Here is a 13,535-nt window from a genome sequence, read left to right on the forward strand (position 1 = left end):
TAAAAGAGTTAAATGCCAGATTTTTAAGGTTCTCTGCTTCTGTACCGGAGAGGGCTATAGAAATTTCGCAGTTATTAAATATGGATAAATCGGTTGATTGTGGCATAATGTAGTCGAGGTATAGGTATAATTTAAAAACCACTGAGGCACAAAGACCCTTTTAAACGACCTAGCGGTGTAGTTTTCTGGATGTGCTAAACAAGAAAAATAATACCGGTATGTCGGTCGTGTGGCATAATGCTAGAGGGGAGCTTTTCATGGAAAACCTGAACATGATGAGTTGGATGGGTTGGAAAGCGTCGTCATGGGGGCGGGTTTAAAATAGTAACGTAATCCCTATTTTTAAAACGTCACCCTAGATTTATCCCTTGTGTATATTCAGCGGAATTTAGAAATATGAGCGCTATTAATATGGGTATATTAAACATTTAGAAGGGAGGCGATAATTCTCTAAAAGCTTTTAAAAAGATAACCTTCCGCGTTTTGTCACTGCCAGACTTCATGGTTGTAAAAGATGGCCGAATTTTTTGCCACGAGGCGATCTTATATGGGGCATTACATCGCGAGACGCTCTTCATTTTTGTCCTTTTACATATTGTAGCTTTAAAACGTCTTAAACTGGGTCACCTTGGAAGTACATAAAGTGCATATATAGTTTGATCATTCATTTTCAAACATCCGAAGAATCCAAGTGTACAGGGTTTTGGAAAATTCAAATTGCCTCAATTCCCTCCGTGTCATTATAGGACTATTCAATTAATAACGGATTCAACAGGAACGCAATGAAAATATTATTATTCCAATGTTTCCAGTATCATTGGGGAAGCACAACACCGCCCCTATTTTATTATTTCGTATTAATTACAGATAGGTATGTGCGGGATCGTCAATTTGTTAAATTCACCCTTTTATTTGCGTTTGCAAATTAAAAGCTTGGTTGAATAATGCGAAATATTTGTATATTTTAGCTCATTTTAATTTGTTTTATCGATAAAACGGACATTTTTCGATTTGTTATATTAACGCCTAATTGCATGCATCACATAATAAATAATCGCAAAATGCAGCATAGGGCTTCCGTTTAAACTGGAATTGGTCTAGGAAGTTTATTATTAAACAGTTAATCTCTATAATTATCTTGTTGAAAACCGGCCAGCGTGGGAAACTGAACTTAATCCAGAAATTGAGAAGTTGTCCCACCCTGGTATTGAAAAACTTACCCTTAAAACTTGGCAATTCCTTATTATAAAAACTTAAAATGATTGAGAACACAGTGTTTACTTTTGGTTTTAATTGAGACAAATAAGTCGTGTTTTCACGTATCTTGGAAGTGCGGCGTTCTTGCTGATACGGATAAGCTGTATTCCTACAAACTTCCCCGTGCACAGTTCAACATTTTTGGGTTACCTATAGATTTTTAAACATGGTAAGAAAATTGTATACTTATTATTCGTCAAGCACATAGTGAAGGTTATAATTCTAGATAAAAAATTTATTATATGCCAATAGAATTTATATTCCTGAATTATTTTTTTGTCATATTTAAAAAATATAATTACCGACTTTCTTTGATAATATTTGTAGTGTTATGACCTTTCATTTGCTATAGGGGTTGTTAGTATTTGGAATTTATCATGTGACTCTCCTAGTAATACGCTTGGCGATGCAAATGGTGCTTGAAAGAATGACATTTGTATATGAATAATAGTTATATTTTAATACCAGCGAAAAACGATTTTTTTCAAAACTTTATTAAAAGAAGGTATCATAATTAGGAGGTTGTCATTAAAGATTATTAAGTTTTTAAATAGTAACCCTATATACCAGGGTAGCCACGCAACCCGTATATTAGAATTTTTTTTACTTCCTATTATTGTGGCCCCATGAAATTTGGCTTCAAACTAAAATCGATAAATTTGAATCCAAGTAAAATATTTTCAAATGACAGCACTTTCGCTTATAGCAAAAGTAACTACCAACTTTGTTATTTTCAACGGAACCCTTTAATTTTTTGCCATTATCTAATTTTTCATTAAATTTTAAGGCCAGTTTATGTAAAGTGTCTTATATCTAAAACTTACCGTTTCGAAGTTATACCGGAAAATTTAAACATTTTGACAGCTACAAGATCTCACGGAAATCGGTATTGTTCTCTAATCGCTGTGAATTTCGGTGTCGATGTTCTGAGACTCAAAGAAGACCTAATAAGCTACGTTTTGACGTATTTCAATTTGACAAAAAGTCTTTCACAACCACCGAAATATGTCTCCGAAATTGCATTAGTTCAAATTTCGATAACTTGCTTATTTCAAATAGGACACCTTGTATCTTAAAGGATTTTCTAGTGTGAAATTTAATTCTATATCAAATATTATTAAGGTTCCCTTAACCGACTCTGGACAATGTGTTCCATTCGACGTAAGCAAGTTATTGAGATTTGAAGCCATGAAACTTCGGAGGCATGTTTTGGGGGTTGTGGAAGACTTTGTCAAATTGAAATACGTTAAAACGTAGCTTATTAAGTTCTCCTTAAGCTCTAGAACATTGACACCAAGATTCGTAGTGGTTAGGGAACAATACCGATTTCTGTAGGATCTTGTAGCTGTCAAAACTTTCAAATTTTTCAGCATAACTCGGAAAGGGTAAGTTTTAAATATAAAATACTTCACATAAACTGGCCTTAAAATTGAACGAAAAATCAGAGAATGGCAAAAAATTAATGGGTTCCGTTTAAAATAACAGTTGGTAACTACTTCCGGTATAAGTAGAAGTGTCGCTATTTTGAAAATATTTTACTTGAATTCAAAATGGTCGATTCTAGCCTGAAACCAAATTTCATTAGGTCTTGATGGTGGGAAGTAAAAAAAACATCTAATGAACGGGTTGCGTGGCTAATCCCGTATACACGTGGATAATACGCTATGTATATTGCGAACAATTTTCCACGTGACAACGCGCAAGATGGTATTAGATTTCTAGACTTACAATGCTAATAAAGCTTTTTAGCTTATTTTTGGCAAAGGCGGGATCTAAATCGTGATAAAAGCACAGCTTTTTCGTTTAACGTGGCCAAGTCTCTTCGGTAATGGTCCGCATCAACATTGAGTATCCTGATTCGACCTACACTCCCTGACAAAATTATAGGCCACTCCAATTTTTTATGATATTTATTAATTTTAGTAGACAAGATGTTTTAAAATTATTTTCCGTTTTACAACATTGCAAATAATAAACAAAAGCAACTTTTTGATAACAGAAATTTATTTCTAGTTCAAATACAAAAGTAGAATAAAATTCGAAGGCGACAAAAACATAGGCCAGCCTTTCTATATTTGTTGATTGTCTTTACAGTTTTTCTATTCAGTGGTGTGATGATCCTCCTTTGTTTTTAAGACTTCTACCAATCGATTTGGAAGCGATTTAAAAAGTTTTTGTATGTATTCTTGTTAAATATTGACCCACTTTTTTATAATGCAAGACTTAAGTTTCTTCATGGAGTTGAACTGTTTTCCTTGTGCATAAACTGCTCGATAAAGTTCTCCCCAACAATTCTCAATAACGTTGAGATCTGGTGATCGGACTGGCCAAGGTAAAACTGAAATATTTTTGGCTTCAAAAAATTTTTCACTGTTCGCCCTGTGTGAACAGGTGCATTGTCTTGCTGAAAGATGAACTTCTCTCTTCTTACCTCTTCTCCTCTTTCAACGATAGGTTCTTAAATAACTTCTATATATTTTTTTGCGTTCATTTTTGGCGAACAAAATATTAATTAAATTTTTCCGTAGTACTTTATCCCAACCCAAGCTATGATACCTCCTCCCCTCAGTTGACGTTTGTTTAAAAATATTTTTCCTTACGTAAATCATGAAAATAATATAGATTTCATCAATACCATCCAAATTAAAACCATCCAATAAAAAAAAAATTCATCACTGAAAATAAGTTGTCTCCATTTCTTTTTCCATGAGACATGTTCAATTGCTAATCGCTTCCTGATAGCTTTGTAGGCCTTTGAAACAAGATGTTTTGTCTTTACTTTTAATCACTTTAAATCTCTGGCTTTTTGCAAAATGCGTTGGATATTTCTGATGTTTGCTTGTACTTCAGTTTGTTCACAAATTTCCTTTGCAGTGGCTGCTGAGTTAGATGCTTGGTGTAGAATTGCTCTCCATTCCCGGACAGTTGTTGCCACATACCTGCCTGTGCTCTTCTTTCGGTCATAATCATTGTTCAGCTTAACAAAATTCCTTATCACGTGTCTACTTCGATTTAAAATTCGAGCAATTTTTGAAATTGTCCAATTTTTTTCGTGTAAAGTTTCAATAACCTTCTTCTCACTTCCCAACAACACTTTTCCTTCTGGCATTGTTTAATTAAATTTCATTGCATTAAATAGTAACAGATAAATAATAACAGAAGGGATTTAATATTCCAACACTAAATTATTATTGTGTTTTAAACAAGATTAAGATTAAAAACCGCGCATGATCTATGTTTTTGTCGCTTTGGAATGTTATTTTATTTCGTATTTGAACCAGAAATAAATTTGTGTTATTAAAAAGTTATTTTTTGTTTATTATTTGCAATGTTGTAAAACCTAAATTAATTTTAAAAAGTCTTGTCTATTAGAATTAATAATTATCGTCAAAAATTGGGGTGGCTTATAATTTTGTCAGGGAGTGTACATGTAAATGTGAGTATTTCTCCAGGAGCAACCGCTTTTCGCTCGCGAGAGAATATTAACTCTCGCGTTGCTCGTGTGCCAATACATCTTTGCTAGATTAGAAATCACCTCATGTGGTCGTAAATCACGTTTTTTGTTATTTGTTTTAATGTATCGGATCGCTTATTAAATGGAAAGGATTCGCGTGTGGTAATATTGTTTGTTCTGAGGAGTTCGTCGTTAAAGTGTGTCTAATGCCTGTTCTTTTTCGTATAATTAATTTGCAGATTCGGGCTTTTATTAATCTTCGGCTTTTGCGTTACATGCCCTTAATTCTTCGCCCTCTATACGGTCGATCTTCGTTATTAGTAGAGCGTTTTCCGATGAAACTTGTAATCTTAAAAGTGCACAATGGATGCAGCGCGCCGCTTTATTTAATGAATTTTTATCGCGAGATTAAATAACATCGTGGGAAGAAAACATAATTAAGTTTCTCGCCAAGGAGGTCGTTATTCCTGCAGTTCAGAATAAATTTCCCAGGAATTTGAATTCGTACAGGTTGCGCCAATATTAAAAATCGTTCTTCTTCGGCAGTTCTATTGTTCTGATGCTTTGAATAGCCCTGATATATGTATATAATCTATATACATATATATATATACACATATATATCTACATACGTACTATATATATAAATATATATATTTATTATAAAAACGCCAAGGATGGCTTTTTCTGTCACCATATGTCGCGGGATAACATGCTCAGGAAAGCAGAAATGTATTCGAATATAAAACCAAATTAGGTTGGGAAGTTATGGTTTTTGATGATTCAGTGCAAAGCCGTTTTGTGCCTTTCAAACTTGCGCAAACTTGGAAAGTTCGAACAATAGCAGAAGACGAGCCCTATATTGAAGATCGGTCTTTCAGTAATTTTTAATGAAATATTCTATCGCTTATACAGGGTGGTAGTTTATTATGAAATAAATAGAGGTATAGCCGACAGTAATCTGAACATAGAAAATGAAGAGAAGAATCAATGAAGAGTTGTTGAAAAGATCTTAATTTCCTTTAAAATCAACTTTCACGACTGGTTCTATTGCATATTTATAACGCAAACTGTTCGTTAAAATCTCTGAAACTCTCGAATCATTTAAAGAACAAACAAAGTTACATTAGATTCGATAGAAACTAGAAGGATCAATTTCTTGCAAAAATTCAACATTTAATATGGATCTCTACGATACTTGTATTTATGCTGTTCTGTGCATATAAATATAAATATCCTCTATAAATTGTCAGATTTAGAGAGTAGAAGTAAACAGAGGCATCGTGCTTCTCTACGCCAATGGGTTTCATTAAAAAAGTTCAAGAAAAAATACGAGGTCCTTACCCTTGTTGGGAATTATAATAAACATTGTAGAAAGTAATAAAATGATGATCTTGAAAAGTGACAGCCATGTCTCACCACTGTGTTTACATCACGAGAGGAAAATTAGAACAATTATTATTCCTCAATCTAAAACTTTATCTAAGTGGGGAAGGTTAATGCTTCGGATGCTTTTATATTCCGGAGTCTTGCCTCCGGTAAAAGGGAAATCACTTAGAGCCCCACTAAACTTTTATTGTGAAGCTTAGGAGTTGGGTGTATTAAAATCCGCGTATTAGCTATAGTTAGTTGCTTTCAGGTCGCTGATTTGCAAAACAGAGTTGTGAGTTTTATTAAAATTTCAGTTTAAGTATTTATGCAAATACTAGTTGAAAAAGACCATTTTAAATTACACAACGAAAAAAACACACAGAATTGTTTTCAATACTAATTGCCTGTTTTGTTGCAGAATAATGAATTGCCGCATCATATTATTATGGTTGTTCACCAACAGACTTAAAGGTAAGTTTTTGCATCTTTTATTATGTGGTGTTCTTTAGACCGTCAATTAATCAAAGTGCTGTGACATTTACTCGGTAATTTCCGATTGGGTCGACATTAGAAGTTGTTCTAATATTAAAACCCCAACAAAAATAAAGTTTCTCATAATTCGCCATGACGTGACACGCTACTTTTTATATATTTTTACACTGTGTTACTGCGAGAATTGGAAGAGAAACAATTTTCCTTGTCCTGAAAATGAAATGTAGGCAAACAGGAAACCTTTTAACTGTCCCTAGGTGCCTGTAAAAGTCCGATATCAACTGCTAAGGACCTCCATATCACCTTGCTAATGTTCTGTGAGAAGTTCTTAAAGAACAAGGACGGAAAAGGGCCCTCCTGAAATTGTTTTATTTTTATAATGGGTATTAGACTTTGGCTAAAGAGATTGTAAATTCGTTCACTTATTCCAACTTTGAATGAACTTTCTTTTATGTGGGGCAATCAGAAAGATTTATGCATTGGAAACGGCTCCGAAATCACGCCATTCCACCATCGAATAAAAATAAAATTAAAACTTAAATTTGTCCTGGATATTTCGGAACCCTAAAACGAGATAAATATTTCCCCTCACGGGTCTGCATTTTCAACTTTTATAGTATTTGGCACATTCAGTCAAACTTGATTTATTTCGAGTGTATTGGAAAAAGTCCATACATGCAACATGCAAACCTAATTACCTACAAACAAAAGATTGAAGGAAAACCTGTCAAGTTACAACTCAGGTTTAAGGATCGATTTATTCACTTTTTATACATGTTGTTCTTTAGAAAATTTTCTTTTATTGCAATTAGGGACATACTGGATTATAGGGCCGGCCGTCTTCAAAGGAATTATAGCGACATGCGCTTTGATTGCATATAAACGCGCCTTAATGAAATATGCTTGGGAATTATGCTCGAAATGAGTATATAAAAGAGGAATGTTGGAAAATGTGGGAAAACTAAAAAAACCAATATCACTCTTCGAAAAATTTGTGCAGACAAAAGCCTAACAGAAATGTGTTGGAATCATGTTCAAAACTCGTATGCAAAAAACAACATAATAGATGACATATAACATTTGAAAAATATGAAAATATCGTGATTTGAAGTTGAAAATGTTGGAATAATTATAAAAAAATTAACCTATTCTCAATCATTTTTGCTGAGACTTTGACTTAACGGAATATAATAGAAGGTGACTGTTTTGTGTAAAGAAATATCATATGTATGTCTTTACAATATTACAATTAAAGTCACTGTAGAAAATCACATGGATATATTCTGAAATTGCCAAATAAGACGATATATACAGGGTTTCACAAAAACGTATGGGTGATTTAATTTAATGGGAAACTGAAGAAAATCGGGTTTCAAGGTCTTCAGTAACATGATTCCATTTCGTTCTATCCTATCCTAGCAGGAGATATTTATTGATGATACGGACCCCGTTGAGATGTTGGTAGCCTCTGGCGTCCCTCAGGGCTCTGTTTTACATCCTTTATTTTTCCAAATTTCTACCAACGATATTGTGTCATGGCCTATTGTTGACAAATTTACTATCTTCGTCAGCGTTGCCGTCATTTTTTACAGTTGTTGGGGGTAGATTCAATTATGACCACTGTTAATCGAAATGTATGTATGTCGTATATCCAAACATTACAAAATCCAATATAGCCGGTATAAGAAAAATATAAGTTGATGATGTTATCATAAAACCCACACGCTATATTAAGATTTCATACACATATAAAAAAATTATACCGGCTCTAAATTGTACTCTCCACCCTGTTAACTTTTTAACAAATTATTATTTTAAAAAAAATTCAAGAGCAGCATTAAATAGGACAAAAAATATTATTTTTTGACGTTTGTTTATTTTTTCCGTATTGTTTACGTCACCGGTAACGCATAATGGTCAATTTAAAAAAAATAAAAAATGCCTCTAACGACACCTTAAATTAAAAGTCTTTCAAAACTCCATACAATGGTGTATTGCGGTTCAAAATCTATCAATTAGGTTTTAAGAAAAACAGTTATGAATATGGTAAAAAATTAAATACAAACTCATTTAAATAATACGTAAACAATAAAAAAACTTGTTTGTTGATAAGAAATTAGTTTGTTTACGATTTTCTGGTCACAAACAGTCTTCGGTTATTTTTATTTATTTATTCTTTTTTTTAAACCAAAAACTGTGAGCACAAAATCCTAATTTCCTATCAACAAACAAGTTTTTTCATTATTTAGGTATTATTTAACTGAGTTGTACTGCATTTTTTTATCAAATTTATAGTTATTTTTTTCAAAAACCAATCGATCGATTTTGAATCATAAGATACTACTGGATGTAGTTTTAAAAGACGTTTAGTTTGAGGTATCACTTGACTCATGTTTTAATTTTTTTTTAATGGGCTCTTTTGTACTACCCGTGACGTAAGCATATTGTAAAATTAAAAAAATATCAAAACATAGTATTTTTGTCCTATTTAATGTTACTTTTGAATTAAAAAAAATAAGTTCACTGGAAAGGGGAGTATACAATTTAGAGTCGCACGGTATATCTATATATATTATATATATGAGTGCTGTATTTTAGTGGATCAAATGTAAAAAAAAACAGTTGTTATGCAACTTTTTGAGTGCAGTACGTTTGTGAAAATGAAATTTTAAGACAATGTTTTGGTTTTCTGGTAACATTATTAACTCATAGTTCGTAATTTTTGTGTCCACGTCCCGACAACTCCAAAGAGCGATGGCGACGCCGACGAAGATCGTAAATTTGCCAGTAAATAAGCGGTGAAATAATTCCACTGCATGGCAGACCAATTTCTGACTCAACGTATTTAGAGCATATGTGTAAGAAGGAAAGCTTAAAATAGAATTTCCTACTGAATTCAGACATAATTTTTTTTGTATTCTTTAATTGCACAAGCGTAATTTCGGTTTGTCACAGTTTTTTTGAGCCACCGCGTATAGTATAGCGCTTTTTACAAAACTTTTGCATTCAATACGAGATATCGATTAAAAGTGGAGAAATGTCATTTAAGAAGGGCAGTATTGAATTCCTTGGGCTATTTCTCCATGGATTCCCGAGGTATCCGCGCTTTCGAAAATTTTCATGTATTTTAAACCGTAAACTCGTTTATTTAAATGGTTTTCAACAATACCATTATTCAGCAAACAACATTAAAGTAAAGCAAAGAAAAAAATTAACATTTACCGCTTCTAAGCCTGAAATAAAGTTTTTTTCATTCTTAAATTGATGTCTCTATAGGCAACACCGCACTAGGATGTTAACTAATAACATTATGTCGATCCGTCACATGGCCTGATTTTAGTATGATATAAGCTCCTTATTATAAGCATGAATCCGGAAATGTTTCGTTCCCGAGATACGGGTTTATTTTTGTATATTTTTCTTTTGTATACTTGGAAAAATATCCAGTAAGGTAGGTAGTTTTCATGTAATCTAATTTGAGGTTCTTATAATTTTATACTCAAGATTGAATGATTTAGGAAATAATGTAAAACTCTGCTAAAAATGACCATTTCATTAATATTTGTGCAAATTATTACGGTTATATGCGGTTGGAGATAAAGTACAATGTTAGAACCAAAACGTTTCTAAATTAAAGAAAAAATTCATCTTAATCAGTTGCGATTTATGGCGCTTCAAACGTTTTGGGCGAAGTGAGTGTGACATACATTTTTACAATCAATTGGGAAGTTCATTTGAATTAGTCTTAAATTAATCTTAGTTTAAATCTAAAGATGGTTTCGCTCTTTACAATCGATCTTCAATTTAGTTAACTATTTGCATATTTAGAGTAATCATTTCATGTATTAGAACTTATAAGATAAGGGTATCCAAACAATCTTTCTGGAACCTTATGATGCTGTTTTTGGAGGATTAAAATCCAATTTCAATTGTCTGAGCCAAACTAACCTGCAACTAAACAGTTAAATCAAAGTGGTCTTTTGACCGACTCTGTAACTTTAACTATGTAGATTCAATACCTTGTGGCTGAGTACCTACACTACTACTATCCTATATTTTAGTTTAAGCAACGTGTGTAACTTTGTCACAAACCCAAAGTGAATTAAGGTAATTTTGGCCTTTGACTTTATGAGATGTTACAAAGGAAGGAATTTCGTAAATTAAATTGGACTTAGGCCCCTAAAAGCTTATAACGTGGGACGAATCAAATATCGCCTCTATAATTAATTACGATACTGATTAATGTAAGAGTTTATAAGAAAGATCGGACAAGAGTAAAAAATTACGTAGATTAATGGCGGCAACTTTCTCGTCTATTTCCGAACTTGTAGATTGTAGAAACAGCTGCCATTAATCAATTGGGTGGCTTCATTCCTTTTTGTTTCAAATATGGGTTTCACGTAGGTGTGAGCCGCACATTTTGAAAATATATCTATTTGAGTTAGAGTGTGCACAGGCAATTTGGTTTTCATTAAAACGAGGAGAACTCTCCAAGTTTTGGAGGAAATATCACGCTATAATACTTGACCCTTGAAATAGCCTCGGCTACAAAGTTGGACGCTGACAATGATAATACAGGGGAATCACAGAACGGAGAAAGCAAATAAATGGCAGTTTGAAAAGGACCCTCAGTTAATAAAAGTTGGAAGCAAGATTAATAGTCAGTTTTACTGCAAGAAAATGAATAAAACCCATCTATGAGACGCTAGGTATGAGAGGTCGCGGACTGAAATTACTTTCACTTATGACTACATATTTTAGCTAGAGTATTTTTTAATAAACGTACCCACCGCTACATACAAATAGCAAATAGCGTTTGAATAATTAATCCTCATTGCTCCACATTAACTTGCCATTAGGCTTTTATTCTCCCTTTGTACAAATAATAAGATACTGCTCGAAAGGGTTTTAATAAATACAAAAACACACTCAGTCCAGATTTCCAGCAAAATCCCCATTAACTTAAGCTTTAGTCGGCGAAATTAATTATGGAAATGCTGGATTGGTGGAAAAACTCTCTTCACTTCATTTACAGAATCGAATAAAATATAGTAATAAATTTTATATTCACTGGAAGAATTATTGAAACTTGTTTCTAAAAGGTTCGTATTACATCTAAGAATAATATATAGTTCCAGATTTGTTACGCCAGCGGCAATAAAATGTGAAATTGGTCGTAAAAGGTGGAACAGAATTAATTAAGATTTTTAAGCACACCAGAAGGTTGAGCTGTTTGAAGCTGTCGCAAACTCAATAAAAATGAAAGTGCGCCCCATAAAACTCGTAAGCTGTTGTCTGCCACGATCTTCTGGACGGATCTGAGTAAAGCTTAGCAGGAAGGCTGCTCTACTATGTTGTTGTATTTCCTCAAAGGAGGTGACTTGAGGCATCGTAAGAATTTTAATTTTGAGTAATTTCAGTATTTTTAACTCGGAGACCAATATAATTTCGTCAAAAAGAACCCTAGAAAATGATATTCGACGACATGACGCAACAGCGTAATTAAAAATGTCTCTTTTATGATTTTTTCCGAAAACGAAATACCAAGATTACCGCCCCTCTCCTAATTGTGTTGATTTTCTTCAATCCTCATTCCGTTTAATGTCTCCTTGAGAGTAGAAGGTAATTACCAAAATTATTAATCCTCCAATTGAAATTCATATTAAATTGGGGAAAAAAGTTTCGCGATCGGTTCTCAAAGGTCGTTTCATTATTCCAGTCATGGCTGAATTCTTCGTTAGCTTCTTTCAATTCGTCTGTTTAAACTGGATTGGTTAGCCCTTATTCACCAAGATTTCCCTCAGTAAAGTTTAAACGTTTATTCGTCCAAAATCAGTTACATGAACTGCGCCAAATATCTCGTTGAAACAAGACGTTGTACACAATAGCCTATAAGATATCGCTGAAAGGCAAAAATATGTCATTTCCCAGGAGAAAGACCTTTTATATGGGGAATTTTATTTCGATCACGTATACATTCTTATATGTGGTTTTAATGACGTCGAGAAACAAGACATGTCTAACCATTTCTTTCGGGAATCCTGTCAAGCCGCGTCTTAATGTTACGAGACAACTCTTTTTGAACGTGTCTTTCTTCTGTATTCATCCATACATGTTTATATAGAATCCTTTGATTTATTTTAATAAGATGCCTGCGAAAATGTACCTACGCATTTACTTGTATGTAAAGAGTAACATCACATAATATTTGTTAGCTTTGCAATGCAGTTTGAAAGACCGTCCCCACAAATTGTCAGGAAAATTTTAGTTTTTTTTAAAATTTATCAAGGGATTAATAAAGGAACAATTAAAGAAAACCCTCAAGTAAACTTTGAAATATCAGAGTCATATCGTGTTCAAATAGCTTAATCCGGAGGTCCGGAAGCTTCGGAAATGCGCTTTGCGGTCCTTTTAAACTACTTCACAACCTAGTTTGTGCAGGTTATAGAGCTCAATAAGATGAATAATCTGATGTAATTGTTAAGGCAATTGCGCCACGGCTTACTAACATATTGGTGCTCAGATTTTGGAAAGTGTAAAAAAGTGCAAATTGAAAAATCCAAGAGAGCATTTCTATGTATTTTTCTTCGAAGAATCCAGAAATATACGTGTAGTAGCAGGTACTTGATTGTATTTACCATATACATTCACATTTTATTACATTTTCAGAAAAAACACACTTTTTTATGTATAACTAACGTAAAAATTGAACGTAAATATTTACATATTGTAATAATTCTTCAATGTAAGGTACCACTTCATATAGGATTTTCAACCCAAAAGATAATACAGCTATTATTTCTATAAAGTTTCGAAAAGATGCTAATGTGTCAATGTCAAGAAGATGCATTATTAAAGTTATTAATTTTTTATCATGGAACTTCCGTTGAAGAGCATTTAAAAGTTGTGAAACTTTATTAAATCTGGAGTAAATGTCCAAGAAACATAATATTGTAATTAT

General features: G+C 33.0%; 1 protein-coding gene across 3 annotated transcripts in view; it reads left to right on the plus strand.

Moving 5' to 3' along the window:
• The window catches only part of LOC136409657 (zwei Ig domain protein zig-8-like), a 251,925-nt gene that overhangs the window by 99,661 nt on the left and 138,729 nt on the right, over positions 1–13,535 (plus strand). For all 3 annotated transcript variants that reach the window (XM_066391323.1, XM_066391322.1, XM_066391324.1), the window contains exon 2: positions 6,501–6,553. In XM_066391323.1, coding sequence (XP_066247420.1) covers positions 6,505–6,553 — 49 coding nt within the window. In that variant the 5' untranslated portion in view covers positions 6,501–6,504. The remainder of the gene's footprint in view (positions 1–6,500; positions 6,554–13,535) is intronic.

The sequence above is a fragment of the Euwallacea similis genome, chromosome 6, assembly GCF_039881205.1.
Source record: "Euwallacea similis isolate ESF13 chromosome 6, ESF131.1, whole genome shotgun sequence".
NCBI lineage: Eukaryota > Metazoa > Arthropoda > Insecta > Coleoptera > Curculionidae > Euwallacea > Euwallacea similis.